This window comes from Rhineura floridana, chromosome 2 (genome assembly GCF_030035675.1).
Source record: "Rhineura floridana isolate rRhiFlo1 chromosome 2, rRhiFlo1.hap2, whole genome shotgun sequence".
NCBI classification, from domain to species: domain Eukaryota; kingdom Metazoa; phylum Chordata; class Lepidosauria; order Squamata; family Rhineuridae; genus Rhineura; species Rhineura floridana.
In genome coordinates this window covers 103,621,855-103,644,016 of record NC_084481.1, presented here as the reverse complement: position 1 = coordinate 103,644,016, position 22,162 = coordinate 103,621,855, and the positions used below count along the sequence as shown (strand labels likewise).

The 22,162-nt window shown below is 39.6% G+C and overlaps 1 protein-coding gene and 1 pseudogene across 2 annotated transcripts in view; one reads left to right on the top strand and one right to left on the bottom strand.

The window, feature by feature from the left end:
* LOC133376928 (retinol dehydrogenase 16-like) overlaps positions 1 to 2,056 on the top strand; it is an 8,683-nt pseudogene extending 6,627 nt beyond the window's left edge.
* Positions 1 to 22,162, bottom strand: part of PTDSS2 (phosphatidylserine synthase 2) — a 75,975-nt gene that overhangs the window by 37,424 nt on the left and 16,389 nt on the right. For both annotated transcript variants that reach the window (XM_061609913.1, XM_061609910.1), the window contains exon 3: positions 8,030 to 8,112. In XM_061609913.1, coding sequence (XP_061465897.1) covers positions 8,030 to 8,112 — 83 coding nt within the window. The remainder of the gene's footprint in view (positions 1 to 8,029; positions 8,113 to 22,162) is intronic.

The following is a 22,162-nucleotide window of genomic DNA, read 5'->3' as shown; positions in this document are numbered from 1 at the left end:
TCTATTTTCTTTGGACTGTATAGCTCTTCATAAAATTTAACTAATTCTTCCATTTGTATATTGTTAGTAGTTAGAAATGCCAGATGTCCAAGCTGGAATTAGAAAAGGAAGAGGCACCAGAGATTATATCGCAAACATACGTTGGATAATGGAACGGACCAAGGAATTTCAGAAGAAAATCACCCTGTGCTTTATAGATTACAGCAAAGCCTTTGATTGTGTAGATCATGAAAAACTATGGAATGCTTTAAAAGAAATGGGGGTGCCACAGCATCTGATTGTACTGTGGACATCAGGCTACTGTAAGGACGGAATATGGAGAAACCGATTGGTTCCCAATCGGAAAGGGTGTGATACAGGGGTGTATTTTATCACCCTATCTGTTCAATCTATATGCAGAAAATATCATATGGAAAGCAGGATTGGAACAAGATGGAGGTGTGAAAATTGGAGGAATATCAATAAGTTAAGATATGTAAACAATACCATACTACTAGCAGAAACCAGTAATGATTTGAAATGAATGCTGATGAGAGTTAAAGAGGAAAGCACAAAAGCAGGATTACAGCTGAACGTCAAGAAGACTAAAGTAATGACAACAGAAGATTTATGTAACTTTACAGTTGACAATGAGGACACTGAACTTGTCAAGGATTATCAATACCTCGGCATAGTCATTAACCAAAATGGAGACAATAGTCCAGAAATCAGAAGAAGGCTAGGACTGGGTAGGGCAGCTGTGAGAGAACTAGAAAAGGTCCTTGTCACACCACCACCTGGCCGACCACCTCTCTCACACTGGCCCCAGAACAGATCTCTCTCAATCCCACTACTAGGTGCCACTACCTGACACACTGTAACGCAATGCTGCCCTGAGACTTTGTCTTAGTCTCCTCCTTTAGCAGACTGCTATTAAGTGTCTAGGTACACTTTCAGGCCACAACCTTCTGTAACCTTTTGACTTTAAAGTTGCCTTGGATACCTGCTATTATTACACTAATCATTCACCATAGATACTGTTTCCTCTCTGATATTTGCTCTGCCCACCCTTCTCCACTGTATGTATCCAGCCAAGGATCAGGCGTGTTGTTAAACCAAAGAGATTTATTGAATAACACAGAGAATAAACAAGATTACTTTAAATTCAGTTGTCATGCATGTGGTTACATATAAACATTCTTCAATTTCTTAGTTACTTTTACTTCACATGCATTAGCCCTAAAACATGCCCGACTACTCTCCTAAAACACATCAACCCTCTTCAACTGCCTCTCAACTGCCTCTCAACTGCCTCTCTTCAACTCTCCATTCGACTCCAACTTACCATATTTACCCTACAAAACCGACCATAAATATTGTACAAACATTATAGGGGCATCACATCCCTCAAATGCAAAGGTGTGTCACTGAACACTCAAGTCAGGATCATTCAGACCATGGTATTCCTGATCTCTATGTATGGATGTGAAAAGTTTTTTTTAAGATGTCTTCCATGCTTTTAAAAAAAAAAATGTTTTCAAAGATGTTTTGTTTTAATGTATTTTAAAGTCTGTTTTGATGATGTTTTAAAGTGTTTTTAGTGCTTTTGTTTGCCGCCCTGGGTTTTTGCTGGGAGGAAGGGTGGGATATAAATCAAATAATAAATAAATAAATAAAGTTGGACAATGAAAAAAGTGGATAAGAGAAAAATAAAGTCATTTGAAATATGGTGTTGGAGGAGAGCTTTGCAGACAGCATGGACTGCAAAAAAGACAAATAATTGGGTGTTAGAGCAAATTAAACCAGAACTATCAGTAGAAGCTAAAATGATGAAACTGAGGTTATCATACTTTGGACACATAAGGAGAAGACAATACACTAGAAAAGACAATAATGCTGGTTAAAACAGAAGGGAATAGAAAAAGAGGAAGACACAACAAGAGATGTATTGATTCCATAAAGGAAGCTACAGACCTCAACTTACAAGATCTGAAGAGGGTGGTTTATAACAGATGCTCTTGGAGGTCGCTGATTCATAGGGTCGGCATAAGTCATAACTGACTTGAAGGCACATAACAACAGTTAAGAATGTTGGTTTCTCTTATTGTCAGAGAACGAGTAAGATTACCCTCCTCCTTTCTTTAACTCTTAGCTACGTGTTTTGACCTTTTACCTTCATGTTCATAGTATTTTTGTTCAAACAGAGAAGATTTACTATTGTCTTTCATCCAACTCAACTAGATTCATCTCTGATAGTTTCTTTTCCACCTCTTGTCTGATTTTTTGTGAACCTGTTGCTTTATAATGAATCATTAGATCCTGCAGTTCCCTCTCTAGTTTTCTTTTTGTTCTTTACGTGTACATTGAATGAGCCCCCATTCACTTATATACAATCCCCTAATCACAGCTTTCACTGCTTCCCATATACTTTCCTCCCTGATTCCATCCACATCGTCTTTGAAATAGTTCAACCCTTCTTGAATTCTGATCCTACTTTGAGGAGAGAAATCCTGGGTATAGTTTCCACATTGGGCGAGTTTGTTTTTCAGGTGTACTGGCCAGGATCTCCACATTTACCTGAGCATTATTGGTAACCCGGATTGTACCTATCTCTATTTGCTGCACTAATGGGAGTATTTCTTCTGAAACTATAATGGCATCTAATCTAGAAAAGTTTCCATGGGGTCTGGGATAAAAAGAATGACTGAAATCCTCAGTATCGATCTCTGACCACACCTCCTTTACACATGCTTTATGTATCAAAAGTAAAGGTTTACCTGCTTTATGTATCAAAACTAAAAGTTTGCTATCCGGGCTCCTGCTGGGAGGAAGGGCGGGATACACACACACACAAAAATAAATAAACGAGGAAGCAGTGTTTCCCTATCACTGGGTTTTCTGTATGTCATGGCTCTTTCTGTCCTCTTGTCAGTTTATTAGGATCAATCCCCTGCATGTTCAAGTTAACACCTCCCCCTAGAATTATATTTGCTTCTGTGAATCTGCAATTTCCTCAACAATTTTTGAAACAACTGAAGTTGCCCTTTGCTGGCAGCATAAAAGGTCACAAATGTATCTTTCAAGTGCCCTCCCAGCATCACTTCTACAAAAATAAATCTGCCCTGGGCGCCTAGCATCTGTCTACTGGGGTCAAAATCAAGACTTTCATGAAAAAGCGCCACCCCTCTAGCCTTGCTCATGCCTTTTGCCAGAAATTTATGTTTCCACTGAGTGTTATTTAAAAATTTCCCTGTCAATTTTGCCTTAAGTGTCTCTTACAACATCAACACCTTAGGTGTAAGCCCCTTAGTTTGGCTAATCTATTTCTTTTAATGATCGTGCCCATTCCTTTTATGTTAATTTTGGAAATTCTCATTTTGTTATACTTATCTCAAATGCAACCTTAACTGTTTGTCCTAAATTAACCCTCTATTCCTAATAAATTTTCCATCTCTCTAATCCTAATCTTCTTTACTCAACTACTTTTCTCCCTCTCATACCTCCCCCACTTTTCCCACCTCACCCCTTACTTAGAGGCCTGGCTTTTTCCCTGGGTACACTAATCTGTGTCACCCTATATATTTACTTCTAAATTCAATCTCTAAAATTAAAGAATATTCTAATTCACAGGGATTTGACCTATTATTGCATAGGACGATAACGTGGGACAAGATAACATCCTGGCCCTTATTGTCAACTTCACATTTTATATGCCCTCAAAGAAAGAAGTGGGGGGAAGGACCCATCTTGAACAGGCAATCCTCGACCTTTGAATCCTATTACACTTTAACTAAGAGTAATTATATTTCTTTTCATTCACCACACATCTAAATACTATTAATCCAACCGGGCACTCTTTCTCATCTGCATCTGTTTGGAAGATCCCTGAGGTTGTGCTGCTGGCTCAGTTTCTCAAAAAGGGAGAGTATTCCTTTCCCTCTGTTTGCCATTCTTCCTCTGTTCTGTCTCTTTCGTCTAATCAGTTCGAAATCCTCAATGTCCTCTTCTAATTCCATCTCTCCAACCTGATCCCCTTTCTCCGTTTTTCTTTCTCCTTCTTGTTGTTCCAGTTGCAATATTATTAAGATATTTGCCACCTCCTTCTCTGTGGAAGATACGCATGTGAGGCTTTTATAGGGGACAATGAGTTTAAATGGGAACCCCCAGTAATATTTTAATCCTGCTTTTTGTAATATGAGAGTGTATGGTCGCAGGTTCCTCCTCCTCTGCAATGTCTCTGTGGCAAGGTCTTGGAGCACCATGATTTTTGAGTTATTGAATTTTAATTTGCCCGTTTCCCTAAGACTTTTAAGTAATGCCTCTTTCTTAGAATATTTGGCAAAACAGACTACTATGTCCTGGGAACTTTCCTTACACATTGGCCCAAGAGCTCTATGAGCTCTTCTGAAGTCTTCCTCCTCTAACAGGAAATCAGTCAGCGATGTAGTCAGCCATTTTGTGAGGAATTTTTTTTACAATGTCCTGTTCTGCAATTTCATCCACCCCTCTAAAACGAAGGTTGGATCTTTTATTTCTATTTTCCAGGTCTTCCAGTTTAAATTTAGCAATTAGGTGGTCTTTCTTTAGTATTTTAAGTTTAATATCCTGATCTCTAAGTTTCTCCTCTGCTTGGATCACATTTTCTTCCACCGTGTCTATTCTTTTAGTCAAGCTTCCCACTTTTTCCTCCAATAATGACATCCAGCTAGACATCAAGTCTTGTTTAAAGGACTGAAAATGTATTGAAATTTCATCCTTACTTGTCCCTGCAACCATTTAAGGGATGCCCACTGCTGCCTCCGTTTGCGCACCTATAGAGACTTTACTCACATTCGTTGCCATGTTGGAATCGGGAAGGAGTCTTTCTTGTGCTGGTCTCAAGATTAGTGTCTTTCCCATCAGTTTAAAATATCCTGTGAGGTCCAGGCTTTTGCTTCTTTGCTCTCCTGGTAGCATACCCCCCAAGGGGGTTTGTTTAAGTGTCCAACAAATGATTTTATCTTTTAATTTTGAGCATTAATAATAGGTTGGGCCAGGGAGCTCTCACCCTACACTGCCATCTTTCTTGGCATCCAAGCCCCGCCCTCCTGCTCTCCCTTATTCTATCACTCTCATTAACAGTGTTTCTTCTTCACGACTCAAGTTCAGATGACAGGCTAGCTTACTGAAATATCCTTTTTGTGATAGCTTTGTTTGCCTTGCGGAAATCATTTTTATGTGTGTGTGTGGTGTTAGAAAATGGTGCTTAACTGAGGAGGGGGTGAAAATTGGCCACATTCCTTTTGAACCATCTTTAGATGATCCAATCATTCCAAATTACAAAAGTATATTCATTTAATCAAAATCTCACCTATAAGATGGGTCATATTCCTAACAGTGAAGTTCAGCATTAGGTTACAATTTGTAAATTGTTTTTCACTGTCTTTGTCTTCAAAACCTATACTATGAATGTTTTTCAGCACTTAGTACATTGGCAGGCAAATGATTCACAGAATCACATCTGATGACAAAAGCTGCAATTCTGAACACACTTCCCAGAGAGTAAGCCCCTCTGAACAAAGTTGGACTGCTTCCTGAGTAGACATACGTAGAATTGCACTGTAAAGTTAGGATACTCGCTCTCCTACAGCATACAAAGAAAATAAAGCCATATAATGTTCATTTGGAAATGATACTAATATCAGCCAATAATTTGAGATGCAAAAAGATCAAAGGTACACACACACAGTGGAATTGTTGCTTAATTCAAGAATGGGGGGAGGGTCAAGCAAATATTAAAGAAATAACTGGTTGTCAATTACAATTGAATACAATAATAATGCTTATGGAATATATAAAACAAAAGGTACAGAACAATGAACAGATTTGGATTACTTGCATGCTTATAGCTACTTGGATATTTATTGCTATGGCATGGAAATTGATACGATACCCTCAATAGACTAATGGAGGAAGAAAATCTGGGACTTGAAGGTATTGAATAAAAAAAATGCAATACAAACTATGAAAAGGAAGAATCAACAAAAGAAAAAACCAGAAATATTGGACTCTTGTTTATTTTTATAGGAATTGGTATTTTACAAGGGGATCTGTATTGATCGATATTCCAAGCTTGATGAAATATATGAATTGAATTGATGTAATGCTAAAAACACCTATTTGAGGCATAAGACCCAGGCATGTCCCGTGGCACTTTCTTTCTGGCCCAAAATTATTGCTCATATAGCTTTGCTTTAGAGAAATTCTTGATATTTGCAGATATTGACACCCTCTTAAATTATATTCCTGTGGTGTGGAGACTAACAGATGGACAACAAAAGTGGGTTCTGCAATACCTTATGGTGGCTAACTGACTTGTAATGTGCAACCGGAAGGACCACCATCCACCATCTTTCACCCAGCAGTTTCAATCTTATTGTCCTGTCTACATTTAAACACTTGGTCTATAATTGTCAATTTTATTTAGATACCTATGTAGACTGCCTATATTAATTTATACATTTAAATCAGGATTGATGGAATATTCTTATTATTGTTAGCTGGCAATGCTTTTGTTATTACCGTTATTTTTATTATTTGTTTTGTTCTTTTTCCTGTTACATTTGCAAATTAAAAACTGAAAATTTAAAAAAGAATATAAAAATGAGTTGAATGTATTTTGTTAAAACTATAATTAAATTATACTAAAAAAGAAAAGAAATAAAACAAACAAAACAAATAGCACAATATTCTCACACTCTTCAGCAAAATGTCTACAGCAGGATTTCTACTGTACTTCTGATTACTGAAATAAAAATATGTGTTGGATGTATATGCCCTGAAGAACAGGGGTTTTTGTGTGAAACCTGCCACAGAGAAAGCTGTCTATATAAAGCAAAACATTTATCAAGTTACCATGTTTAGCAAATTAATATATTGGTGTGAAAGTACTTTATGGTTAAACCAATATTATTTATTATTGTAATTATTTATACCCAATGTAAGCCTTCTTGGAAAGATTTGTAGCATCAAAATACATTAATAAAGTCACAAACAGTATCAAAATGTAACAAGTCATCAGGATCCTTCCTATAGGGCAGCTGATGGTAGATGGCCCTAGAGGGGAAAGATGCAGCAGAATCTTCTTTGCCTGCTTCCCTCTCTATCCTAGAATCTTTTCCTAGAATCTAGCTGGTGGCACATACTTGCGGAGTTGGGGGGCCAGGCAGCGGACAGTCTAGCTGGAGCAAGATTTTAGTGTTATCTCTGCCAGCCTCCCTTGCTCAAGATAATAGTGATCTTTTTGAGAAGAGGGGAGGAAAAGGAAAGAAATACAGTTTTCTGCCTTATGTCCCTTTTCTTAAATGCTTGCTCTGGAGAACTTTTATGTCCCCCCAATGCTCTGCAGGTGCAGTTCTCCAGCCTGCATAAACATACACTTTTGAAATGTTACGAAGCCGTTATTCTCATGACAGTCCAATCCCATCCATGTTCATTCAGCCCTACTCTATTAAAATGAGGATTACTTCCAGGTTAATGTGCACAGGACTGCAATTTAAGACACTTTACTTTTGATAAGTATAGGGTTGGGGGACCAACATTACTATTTAATGTATAATTTGCCTATACTGCTACTCAGACTTGTGATGGTGATGTCAATTGACACATCCTCGGTTCTTTGTCAAGCCAAATGGCAGTGTGCCTCTGAATGCCAGTTGCTGGGATTCAAAAGTAGGGAGAGTGCTATAGTGCTCAGATCAGGCTTTCAGACTTCCCATAAACATCTAGTTGGCCCCTGTGAAAACAGGATACTGGACTAGATGGGCCAATGGCCTGATCCGGTAGGCTCTTCTTATGTTCTTATAAAAACAACAAGAAATTCATCTGTTAAGTGACTGGTGGGTACAAATTCAGATCAGGACTTTCGAAGGTATGTTAAACTGTTAATGAAATCATATTCTACCTAGAGAAGACACACTATGAAACAGAGTTACTACTTTCAACATTTATATAGGACTAGCAAGTGTATTTTTACCAAGCAAGTTTTTATGGTATGAGCAACTTTGATTACCTGGATGAGGTCTTGAAAATGGCCCATCTTTTGCTTGAGTGACTCCAAAACACAAGAAAACTAAAATGCTGGCAACAATACCTCTGGGGAAAAAAATCAAGAACAAAACACTTTCAATTTACATCTATTCATTAGGAGATAAATCAGTGTTGGTATTAAGTCTTTTGAATGTTCACAGAATATCTAAAATCAGAAAAAAATATGACTAATGACTAATTTTAAGGCGCTCTAGTCTTGAAAATACTTAAATATCATGAAGTTCATACTATAGAAATAAATAGGCTGTTTTAGATATGTTTTAGTATACAAAATAATATGGCAAGGAAGAAAACTAACTTTGCCTGGCTCAGTATGCACTCCTGTTGTTATATGCCTTCAAATCAATTACGAGTTACGGCAACCCTATGAATCTTTTGGATATATCCATAGGGTTTTCATGGTAAGAGGTGTTCAGAGGTGATTTACCAATGCCGTCGTCTAAGCCTACGGCACAAGGTATTCAGAGGCAGTCTCCCAATCAGGTACTAACCAGGCCTGACCCTGCTTAGTTACTACCGATTAAAAGCCACACCCAAATTCTTTTACGAAAAAGGAAAGATATAAGACTGACCTCTTCAAAAGGGAAGGGGAAGAATCATCCAGCTCTTATTTCGATCAGCCTAGGAGTAGGCACAATTCAATTCCCATAGTTTCTGTTTTTGGCTCAGCCATATCAAGAAGGGGAGAATTTCTCAGGGAGACTTATGGGGTGCAGTTAAGGAGGATTTCCTGGATGAATAATACTTTTATAGCAGCTGAATTTCTTCCTGTCAAAGACCCCATGCGAAGTCTTCCAGACAACTTCTTTCCTACCCAGTGTGCTAAAGCTAATAAAGGCAGCATGGAGGTGGAGGTCCCAAGGAAACTGCATGTCTATATATGGATCCACTAGTCAGTCTACAGTGAGCTTATAAGTAGCTTCTGGCCTGGTCACCTGCAACATGGAAAGTCACCTCTAGCCAGCCCAACATGCTTCCATTTGTCCTTCAAACCATAAAAAGTTACTTGCTCTTAAATTTTATGAGAGAAATACTGCTAAATATGCAGCCTCCATATTGTGTAGCTAAAAGAGGACTGGGGCACAGCCACAGAACAGTAGGGTTAGTCTAGTACTGTAATACACTAGCTCTCCATATACAGAGTGTTGTTTTAACGCAGAGGAGCACTAAAAAATGTGACCCCATTAGCACTTTTAAAATGTAAGAGAAGGGCTGTATCACATTCTATTTCTGCACATGCGAACCAGCCCTTAAAGAAAGTCAATCTAGTATCCAAGTATTTCCTGTTCATAAGCCACAATCACGGGGTGATAATCAATGTTAGCCATACTCAGAGCAGACCAACTGAAATCATAACTTAATAAATTATTAGAAACAGATGTAGGCGGACACAGCAATGGATGCGTGTGCATCCACACCTGCCCAATGATGTGGTAAGTGGGCATAGACAAAGACTGCAATCACTACTTTCTGGATAACCTAATCAAGGGGCAGGTTTCCAATACCTATCAAATAACCACACCCACCCTTGTGGATGACAGGCTCTAGGATCAATCTGAATTGAAAGCAGCATGATGAGCACAAGCATGATTCCTTGTGGACAGAGAAAAACTACGTTTTGTGCTACAAATGAGTTAATGTGTACACAGTCTTAGTTGATATCATCTGCAGTCTTATTTAGTATGGCTGTCAGGGTACTAGGGAAGTTTTAATAACTGAACTAGAGAGAAATATTTTCAAACAAATTAAGTTACCGATCAATATTACTGTTACCAAATGTTCCAAGGTTGAACTGTTTAAACTATTGAAGTATTGAAATTATGACATGTCCTCTGGTTCAGCCAGGTTTGAGACTTCTTTACTTAAACAGACTGCTATACACTGCTACTAAAATGCATGAGTTAAGGGTAATGTGGAAAAGTTTATAGACTCTGTTTAAAGACTACTTAATACAGTATGCAACAGCAATCTAGGTTAAATATGTTGCTAATTCATGCATCTTGCCACAAATAGTCACTGGTTTTTTGTTATATTTTCAACAAGCCTTTTAAGTTGAGACCTTATCCCAGTCTGTCTGCATTGCTTTTTAATATGTTTTTAAACTTTTTTTAAAAAAAACCCCAATATGTTTTTTAACCTTTTTTATTTTAAAGATGTCTTGAAAGCTTTTTAAAAAAATGTTTTTAAAGATGTTTTGTTTTAATGTATTTTAAAGTCTGTTTTTATGATGTTTTACAGAGTTTTTAGTGCGTTTGTTTGCCACCCTGGGCTCCTGCTAGGAGGAAGGGCAGGACATAAATCAAATAATAAATAAATTTGAAATTAAATTGTTCCTTAATTAATACAATAAATGCTAATTTAAAATATTAGGCACACATAATATAGGTGGAGAATGATCAGGCTATGTACACTGTAGATTTTACTTACTCTGAAAAGGGAATCCAGTTCACACAGATTATTTATGAAACAGTACATCGTCATGGAAAATTCTAAAGAACTAAAGGAAGGGCTCACATTTTCATTAAATGTTCTATAAAATCAAGTCAGCAAGATCAATTCAAATTGCAAGAACCTAAGTTGTGGGCATTAGAAGTACCGCAGACCAAAAAACAAACAACTCAGTAGCTTTGGGTGGCCAACAATGGTCACTGGTGCCTACAAGACCCGGTGTGGCAAGTGAGAGGTCATCAGGGGCAGGGTGGTCAGTTAGAGGTCACCAGGGGGTACCAGCACCAAGTTATTTTGTTTTCTCCCCATCCTCCCTTGTAAAGATACTGTAGACACTTAAGCATGTTGTCTTACAAATAGTTAGCAACTACTTAGCTGAAGAATGTCTTACTTTGGTTCAGAAGGATCCCTGTTATTATAGTTGCTTCTCTGCTACAAAAAAAGTTGTGTGGCCTCCACCTGTTCTAGTTCTCTTCATATTCTCCTCCTTTGCAAAGAACAGTGGACACTTAAACACTGCAGTGTTATTAATATTTAGCACCTAAGTGCTTTTATCTTGGTTGAGAAAGAGTCCCTGCTGTCACAATTTCATGCCACAGTAACTGTACATTATTCAGATGTAAGCCCCCACTGAATTCCATGAAGATTGCCCCCTAGTAAGTATGTACAGGATTGCAGCCTGAATTGGTTAGTCTGAAAGGTGCCACACAAAACTGTTAACAAGGGACCCCATATCTAATATTATCCGCCCATTTCCAGATCTATGGGAAAATATTATCAGCCCAAGGTTATACATTTCTACATCTTTCCAGAATGTGTAATAAAATGCAGGGAAATTAGGTGGACTAGGATCTGGGAGACCAGGGTTAAAAATCACCACTCTGCTATGAAACTCACTGTGTGACCTAGGGCCAGTCACTGTCTCTCAGCCTAACCTACTTCACTGGGCTGTTGTGAAGGTAACTTGGGAGAACGAGACCTATGAACGCTACCTTGAGCTCCTTGGAGAAAAGGTGAAGTAAATACAAATGCAATACTGATAAATAAGGAATAATCAAAATTTTAAAAAATCTATTTGCAGCCTGCTTGTCCCTGAATTTGAACTGGGGTTGGTGGGGGTACAGGTATGGAACAATGAAACAAACCCAACCTAAAAAACAAGCCCTGGTGCAGTTTCCAAAATAGGGCCCCCTTCTACTAGAAAGGAACACATGAAATAAAGGTACCACAAAATAAATATTGTGCCTTCTTCAAGACTTCCAAATTTATTATGATATAAACTTCAATGGGATACAAAAGACACTCTGAACATGCACATTTTAACATGTTAAACTCACCTAACTCATTATTTTTGCTCACTCCCTACCTTGGGCCAGTTACTATTGACTTCAGTGGGACTTGCTTCCACATAAGTGTGGTTCAGATTGCAACTTTAGCAAGGGAGCAAAAGCTGGATTGTAGCAATGATCCACAACCTCCTACCAACCTTCTGACAGCAATCTCATGGGGTTAGAGAATAGAAAGGTGGGTGGGACACTAGGAGAGTGGAGAATAACTGCTGCCTCCTGCTCCCAACTTTCCAAAAGCCTTTGGGACTTGCAGAAGAGGACAACGACTGTCAAGCACATGGAGAAGGAGCATGCAGGAAATTGGAAAACAACTCATCTTCACTAGCTACCCCCCTCCCAATTAGGGTTGCCAGGTTGCTGGTTTTCACCAAGAGATTCCATTTTGGGGGGGTACTCTCTGGGTGAGTCACCCCAATCTCCAAACCCTTAGCTTTCATTACAAAAATTTTCCTAGGTGGTCTGGTTCAACAGACATACAATGTCAGTTGCCCCCCACCCCCAACTTCTGTTAGTAGCTGGCTGGTTGAATCCCTGCCCTTTCAGGTTTTTAGCCAATGTGAAGTAAGGGTTGTGATTGACAAAGGATTTGTTGACCTCCAGACAATAATTAAAACTCATTGCAGGTCATGAAAATAGCTTCCTTTTTCTGCTTATCTGCACATCAGGAATTCTGTAAATTTAGAGCTTGCAGCAGCAGCAAGAGTGCCTTTTCTCTGAAGATCACAGCAGGATCTTGGTAGGCATGCACAGTAAACCATTTCAGTTATGATTATAATAGAAGTGCAGGGTTTTTTTAATTACTTGCAAAGTAGCATATTACACATTTTATCATTCAAATAATTTTTGAACAGAAATTTTTAAAAAGTGTACATGCATCTTATGATGCCATTACAATGTGTTATACTTTTCTAATTACAAGGAGCCGAACAAGTTTAAATTTTCCTGGGCTGTTGAAGAGGGCAGTTTATTTGTCTAATTCACAGCCTTTTTTTGAAAATCTTCCCAATATGAAGCTTTAATCCAGTACTCACTTTTCTGGGAGTAAAGGTGCAGTGCTGATCCCACATATCTGGGTGTAAACCCCACTGAATTCAACAGGACTTATTTTTCAATAGTCATGGTTAGGACTGTGCTGTAAATCAACAGGACTTTTGAGTAAACATAGCAAAGGATTGTGTTGTAAATCTTTCTCTTCCCCTCCAATCCTCTTTTTTTTAAGCACTTCAGTGTCACTGTCTTTATTTGGTAGGAAATACTGGTTTTTAAAAAATGTTCTGCAATAACCAACTGGTTTTGACAATCAGCTATGATATGGGGTGTGTGTATTTTTATGTCTCCAATGTGTGTGTGCATATGGAGATAGGGTAAGAAATAAAGGCAGCTCACAACAAGAAACAAATTCATTTACAATCCAACAACCATAACATCAAATATAAAACAGTTGCAAAACAGTTTAAAGTGGCATGATTCTGAATTTTGGGATGGGTGAGTGAAGTTCCTTACCACTTGAGGTTGCAGTCCTGTGCACACTTCCCTGTTTGAGTAAGCCCCACTGAATACATTGGGACTTGCTTCTGAGTAAACATGTATAGGATTGCACTATAAATATTTTATGGGTTGTGTAAATAATAAATATCTTTGACAGTCATGCTTCTGTAAATATTTCTTCATACTATGCCCCTATAAGTATCCGATTTCACACTATGATTTCACATTATTCTTTCCTCTACATTTTAAGTGTGCCCTTCTACCTTGGACTGGTCATGGTTCCTCTCTGAGGCTGAGATATGATGAGTAGTCCATAGTCACCCAGTAAACTTTGTCGCCAATTTCCATTTTTAAAAATTAATTAAAATGATTTATATGCAGGTACAAGCTTATTCTTGCCAGAAGCAAATGGGCTAGATTAAATATTCCCTATCTAGGCTCCCTGAACAGGTGAGAAGGAATGATTCCATCACTTCAGTTGGACCTGAGAACACCCTCTTTTAGCTAAGATTGCTATCTTAATTTCCAATCTGAGAATTTTTGTTTGTTTGAATGGTATGCTCCAAGCAACTGCGGTTGATGCTTAATGTATCATTCTCAATGACATCACCAAGGCCCACCCCTGAAATCTCCGGGTTTGGGATGCTTCTGACCTAGCAACCCTATTCCCAACAGTCCATCAAGTGCAGAAACACAGACCACAATCCACCATTTCTCCCAATCCTCCTATAGCATCTCCTAGCCCATTCATAAAAATGAACGCAAACAGCTAAAGGAAGTAAAAAATAGAGACTCACACTGACCACTGTTGCTCTCTCTGTTTACGAATACTAATTAAAAAAACCTAAACTCACTCCCCACCACAGTCCTGTAAGCAAAACAAGCTATTTCAGCAAAGCACACACAAATGGAGGCAGGCTGGCATTTCTCCTCTCAATTGTTTTTCCATCCATTCCCCAAAATAAATACAAGTAATTTTTTTAAAATAGCCTCATATTTATTATAGAAAGACGAAACTCATACTTTATCCAGTGTTTTAGTCACAGCTCTGAGCATTTGCCTCCTCCCTTTCCTCCTCAAACCATTCTTGTCCTCAATCTTGGCTCCACCACTTATCTTTTCCTCTCTACTCATCCCTTCTTCCATGTTCTCAAATACGGTATCATTTCTTTCCCCCCCTCTTCTTCTATTTCCTTTCACCTGCTTGTATTGCCTTTTTACTCCTGCTCACCTTCCTTTTCATCTTGCTCATTTTTTCCCACCTCATGTCACCCTGTCTGTCATTTAATTCACCTCTCTTTGACTCTTGCCCTCTCCTAATGCCAACTTGCCTGAAATAAAAATGAACAGGCAATCTTGAGAAGGTTCATCACCCTCAAAACAGCTGCTCTTTGCTGGATGAAGATTTCCCATTTATAGCTGTAGTTCCAAAACAAGAAATATTTTTTCTTTCAGTTTGCAAAATCTTGCCATTCTACAATCCTTTTTTTAAAAGCCAGTAAGCCATTTTCACTCTAAATCAACACTGAAATGTTAAAGTTGCAATCCTGTGCACACTAATATTGGTCCCATCAAAACAAATTGACCATACTTCTGAGTAGCCCACTCAGAAGTAAGCTCCATTGGGTTCAATGGGACTTACTCCCAGGTAAGTGCGTATTGGATTGCAGCTCTACTGAGTGAGTGACCAGGCAGACAGGCTAGTCAGTGTGCAAGTATTAAAATGCAACCCTAACTGCATCTCCTCAGAAGTAAGTTCTACAGAACTCAAACGTAGTTACTCTCAGGTAAATTTCTCCTTTTCATCTTCTTCAGGTGAGGCTGTTAATGTACTAAACCGCTGCCTGGTCGCGATAATGGACTGGATGAGAGCTAATAAACTGAGACTCAATCCTGACAAGACTGAGATGCTGCTGGTAGGGGGGCCCTCTGCCCAGATGGTTGATGTCCGACCTACCCTAGATGGGGTTACACTCCCCCTAAAGGAGCAGGTCCATAGTTTGGGGGTCTTATTAGATCCGCTCCTGTCTCTGAAGGCTCAGGTAGCCTCGGTGGCACGGAATGCGTTCTACCAGCTTCAGCTGGTAGCCCAACTACGACCCTATCTAGACAGGAAGAACCTTGCCTCAGTTATCCATGCTCTGGTAACCTCTAGATTGGACTACTGTAATGCACTCTACGTAGGGTTACCTTTGAAGACGGTTCGGAAACTTCAGCTGGTGCAGAATGCTGCGGCCAGAGTTCTTACTCGGACTAAAAGATCTGATCATATAACACCTGTCCTGGCCCAACTGCACTGGCTACCAATACGTTTCCGGGCCAGATTCAAATTGTTGGTTCTTACCTATAAAGCCCTTAACGGCACCGGACTGCAATACCTGATGGAACGCTTCTCCCACTATGAACCTACCCGTTCGCTACACTCGACATTGAAGGCCCTTCTCCGGGTCCCAACTCACAAGGAGGCCCGGAGAGCACTAACGAGATCTAGGGCCTTATCAGTGGTTGCCCCCGAATTATGGAATGCCCTCCCTGACAAGATACGCCTGGCGCCTTCTTTGATATCTTTTCGGCGCCAGGTAAAGACCTACCTCTTTGCCCAGGCATTTTAATTTTAATTTTAATTCTATAGTTAATTAATTGTAATCTCTATTAATTTTGTCTTAATCTGTTTTTAATGTGTTTTTATACCTATATGTTGTAATCCACATTCGCTGGTTTTTAAATGTGGTTTTATTCTGTTGTACACCGCCCTGAGAGCCTGTTGCTAAAGGGCGGTTTAAAAGTGCAATAAATAAATAAATAAATGGAATTAGGATTGCACTCTTTCTCCTGAATAAACAAGGCTCTAGTTGAAAAGCTGCAATAAGCCTATGCCCTCAGGGAGGCTATTCTTGAGTAAACCCACACAATCCCAAGCACACATTTACTTACAAGTAAAGCCCCATGGTTGAACCTAGGATACTTACGCCCAAGGAAAAACCATAAAGGATCAGGCTGTAGAGTAGCCACAACCCTACCAGGGTACATGTGGGAATAAGCATCATGACTGAATATTGATGAGATTCACTTCTAAGTGAACCTGCTCAGAGAATTGGACTGTAAGGAACAGCAGCTCAACCCTTATGCATGTGCTTTAAACTGGGATTTTTTAAATAAAGAGGAAAGTTCCACCACAGCAGACTCCCAAGAAGTTTTACTCCCCAAGTAAACTTGCTTAGGCTATACAGCTGCAGCAGTGGAAGCCCAATTCATGCTCTTAACCTAGAATGAGGGGGGGGGGGAGGGAGATAAAAAACCCAATGGGACTGAATCATTTTCCTTTGGCTTCTTCTCCCCTTCTGCCAACCTGGCCTAGTGACTTTGGGTGGCTGGGTAAAGGGAGAAGAAATTTGCTGGGCTTTACACTAAGGGGAGTGCCCAAAAATTATGTATATGAGAGAAGAAAGAGAGGAGGGTAAAGAAAAAAGTGTGTTCCAAAAATGGACCAAAAATGAAAGAAAAAAGCCTCTCACCTTAAGACATATGGAGGGGGTGGAGGTAGAATACAAATGTGTACACAAATCCCCATGGAGCTGGGGTCTTGGGAAGGAGGGGAGAAACAGAAGCTGCTGTGGGCATGTTCTGGCATCAAGGATGATGCTGGCCACTACCAGGCTGGGCGCAGAGTCCCCCAAGGAGTCAGGCCGCCTACATGGGTCAACACTGTCATGAGCTTCATCAACCTGGGTGAGTGAACAAATGTGGGGGGGGGGCTGGGCATCAGGACTCCGAAAGGGGAGAGGCCAAGCCAGCCCTGAGGGGGAAGGAGGAGGCAGCGAAGAAAGAAGGAGAAGCACCAGCATGGCAAGGTTGGGCTCAGGCTGGTGATGGGTCCCTGTGAGCTCCTGGGCCCTCGGCAAGTGCCCCACCTGGCCACCCACTAAGGCCAGGCCCACCCCTAGTTGCTGCAAGATGGATCTCAGCAGGCTGTGGCACAACTAGGAGGGCTTCATTAGAAGATCTTAGGCAGTCTGTATGAGGGAAGGCATCCCCTCACATAATCTGGTCTCAAGTTGTTTAGGGCTTTTTAAGTCAGCATCAAAGTCTTAGAAGCCAGTAGATCTTAAAAGTGGTGCCACATGCTTGCAGCAGGTAGATTGCTCAGCAATCTAGCCACTGAATTCTGCATTAGCCGCAGTTTCCAGATCAGCCTTAAGGGTAGCCCCGCATAAAGCGCGTTACAATAGCCCAATCTTGAGGTTATCAATGCATGAGTCACAGTGGTCAGGAACCTATCCAGGAACGACCATAGCTGCGTATCAGCCAAAGCTGATAAAAGGTGCTCTTAGCCACTGTAGCCACATGTGCCTCTAGTGACAATGATGGATCAAGGAACAACCCCAGACGTTGCATCTGTTTCTTCACAGGGAGTGCAGCCTCACTGAGAACAAGTGAACTGCCTAATTCTCAAACTACCTGTACTATCCAGAACTTGCATGGCTACACCTGATTCAGATGTAAGAGACAAATAGAACTGACAGTTTCATATAGATGTTAAACTTTGGGGATAAGATGGTATCCTGTGGCATCCCACAGTTAACTGCTGGGGGAGGGGGAATTATTGTCACTCAAGCACCAGTCCTGTAGGTAAATGTTGCCACTGCAAAACAGTGCCTCCTACTTGCAACTCACCAACCTGATGAAACTGCAGTCGATGATATGAAAACCACTGACAGATCATACAGAGGCAAGAGAGTTGCACTACCTTGACCCTCTCCTGATAAAAATCATCCATCAAGGCAACCAAAGCAGATTCAGTCCTATAACTAGACCTAAACCCAGAATGAACTGGGACCAGATAATCTGTTTCCTCCAAGAGTGCCTGGAGCTGAGCTACCACTCTCTCCTCAAGCACCTTATCCAAAAAGGAGGTCTTAGCATCCAGGTGGGAACTGTCAAACCACCGGGTCCAGGGTCCTTCCCCCACTGACCACCTCTTTAAGAACTCTTTAATAGCTCTTCACATAGCAACACATTTACAACACACTGAATCCAGCTAGCCAGCTACCCTTCCTTCAGGCTAGCTCAAATCAGCCATGACAGGCAAGAATCAAGAGGGCACATGGTCAGCCAAACAGCTGTAAGTGCTTTGTCCATATCCTCAGGCCACAAGAACTGAAATTTATCCCCAAAAAACTAACTAGATGGCACTCAAATCTGTTACAACAGTAGATTATCACAGGTGTGAATACATCCTCAAAATGCCTTGCAAAGAGGTCACAGCAGACTTCGAACACCCCATCCATTGGAGTAGATGTCAATACAATCTGTACCACTTGTAGTACGCCTGCTGGATAGTCACTTGAGGATGCAACAGAGGCAGCAAAATATGCCTTCTTTGTTTCCCTCACTGCCATGCAATAGGCATGATTACGTGCTCTAATGTGTGTTTGGTTACCTTCACATCAAGTTCTACGCCATTTCCATTGCAGCAGTTGTCCAACCAATTTCATTGCCAATAGTTCCTCAGATAACAAAGGAGCATCATGGTTTCCATAGCACCAGAGAGAGTACTCGGGAGCTATTGTGTCAAATCTTTTTTTTTAACTTTAACAGTAAAGCTGGCAAGTCTAAAACTGCTGTCAGTCAATTTCACCTCTCCACTCATTTGTATATGGGGGGGTCTTAGGAAAGCAGCTGCAATTAGGATTAAGATTAACAGTCTCTTCCCTCCCCCACTATATGTGTACTTTTCAAGCTACCTCTATTGCACTGAGTATAGTGCCACTGTAGCATTAAGGGGGATGTTGCAGAGGCATCTAGAACTGTGATTATGAAAGACACACATGACAAACATACACTATTAATCGCATTACAAGATGCCTCTGCTTTTTTAAAAATTCAGGTTTGAAGTGTGTGTCCCTGCATTTCTTCATTAATAGAACAGGTTTTCCAACACAAAATTTAGGAAATATGTCATCTATTATGGTTAGATCTTTAAACTAAGCAGATCATATTGCATTCTTCTATCTGCAGTCAATGAGTGCTGCTGACTTAAAGATGACAGATTAATTATTAAGAACATACAAACAGCCCTGCTGAATCAGACTAAAGGCCCATCTAGGCCAGCATCCCGATTTCATAGTAGCCAACCAGATGCCAATGGAAGCCCCTATGCAGAGGTTGAGTGTAACATCACTTTCTCCACTTGTGATTCCCAGCAACTGGTTTTCACTATTAACTTCCACGAAATCTACAGTCTCCAATGAATCCATAAGACAATGTCCCTACATATATCACTAAGAAAACAATGCCCTTCCAACAGAGGATTTTTATGTGAGGGAAGGTGCTACTCTAGACATCAGAGTGTTGTCAGAATTGAAACACCAGACTAGATCAAGAGCTGAAGATTAACATTTGAATCTATTATCAACGTACCTACAAGCTCACGCTGGGAGGCGTCCAATAATTCTGGGGTAAAGGGCTTAAAGCTCAGTGGAAGAGCATATGGTTTACATATACACAATCCCAGCTTCTGGCATTTTAAGAGTGAGTTTCATGATGGGAAAAACCTCTGCCTTCACACCATTGCCAATTATATTATACTGGGCTGGCTTGGCTATTGGTCTGACTCTGCATAAGGTTTGGCATGTGCAAGTTAACTTATGAATCTCATTCAGATTTAATGATGCATGGCATAACTACCATTATTCTACAAATGGAAACAAGGATCAACCAGAACACTTCATTCCTTCAATTTATTTATCACCAGCGTGCATGGTGCTTTACAAAGTACAAGAGTTGAGTTCCTGCCCTGAGGAGCTTACAATTTAAAAATTAATCTGAGGTCATCTTTATGTAAACTCAGCTAGTTAATCTATTGAATCGTACCATTTGGTGCTCTTGGTTTTATGTTCTAAAATACATAGATGTCACATTTTCCTAAATTTCACACTAAATTTCCACAAAATTCAAGTAAGTACCTGTGAAACTTGCACATCAACATTCCACAAACTTACAAAAGTAACTGAAAACATGTCAGGAAGGCATCACATTCTCTTAATAACATTTGATGAAAAGACCTGCAATAAAAATGCTGCCATAATAAAAAACAGCTCCAGCGGTAAATACCAGCTTATTAACACCTGACTTCTATAAGGCTATATTATTATATGTATATGCCATCTTTTCTCCAAGGAGCGCAAGGTGGCATACATGGTTCTCTCCCTCCTCATTTAATCCCCATAACAACCCTGTGATGTATACAGTCAAGTTCACATACAATATTTTACTGTTATGTTTCTGCTAGTTTAAATGGCCTATTATAACAACTATGCAAAATCAGCCAATACTATGCTTATCATACTCATAAGAACCTGCAGCCAGTGTTCTATGGGTATACAGCTTGACTCGGGCAGTATTTTGTTTGAAATGTTTACCTGGTCCTAAATGACATTTAACTAAGAGTCATTCAGTTTACACACGTCATGGGGCAACACAAAAGATATGATCATCCAAATGTGGCCTAATAAGCTGAGATATAAACAAGACTTTTGCCCATGCATGCACACAGCTCTTTTGCTCCTTTTGTGGTGCATCTCTAATTAACAACCATTTTCCATTTCATCCAAACTGGGAAACGACAGTAATCAACTTTGAGACAAACCAGGTTATTAAACCACAGTCAGAAGATGGTTTAATATTCTGGACTATTCTGAAACTAGACACCATAGTTTCCTGTTTTGTCCAAAATGCAAAATTAGGATGAATTAGAGGCTTCCTGGTTGACACGACTGCACCGCAAAGGGATGTGTGTGCAGGCAAAAGGCTCATTCAAGTCTCTGCTTATTAAGCTGAAATATGATTGTCCCAACTAGCCCATAAAGAGTAAGTACTATCTGCATTTCAGCTTTTTGTCATCATTTGAAGTGTGCATACAGCAATTTTGCCTTTAGAATTAAACCAAGGCAAACCACTTATTGATCATTCAGAAGATAGGCCATTCTAGAGAAATGCCAAGGTAACTAGCTTATCAAAGCACATTCTCAAACAGTACACAAAACACGTCTGCAAAATATTTGTAACATATAAGTATTTCATAGTGCAATCTATATACATCTTTTCAGAACCTTACTCCCAGTTAAGGGATACAGAATTGTAGCCTTAGTTCGTTTATATATTGATTTTCAACAAAAAGGTCTCAAAGCAGCTTATATAGTAAAATTGAACTAAAACAAATTCTAAAATTTCCACTAAAGTTCCATATAATGTCTTCTTTGATTCTCTTATTTCACCCTTATACACTTCACTCTAGCCATATGGCATTAGCTTGACTGTGATCTTACTGTAACATAGGTGAGCCTTTGTGTTGAAAGTGGGTGGGAGAAAGAAGCATTTGGTATCACAGGGAGGGAAGCATTAGGAGGCAGCAAAGTTATCTGATAAACTCACTGGCTGACTATTTATATTTTAGTACAATATTGTGGAGTGGCTAGATATCACATGTAGCATGCACCTGTTTCAATATATTCAGACACGTTAAGCAGCTTTATATAAAAAAATCAGCAAGTGGTTCCAATATATGAACCAGTTACAAGAAAATCTGGAAACAGGAAGTACAGTTCCCACAATAAAATATTTTATTTTACTGAAACCAGTGTAGGGTTATTTTTATACAAGCATAGTATTATTTAACAAGTATTTATTTATTAAATTTATATCTTGCCCTTCCTCCCAAAGGTGCCCAGATTGGCAAACACACAAACTATAAAACAATTAAAACCTCTAAAAAAATCATGTTTCACTTTCTCTACAGCTGTAAGTGGTTT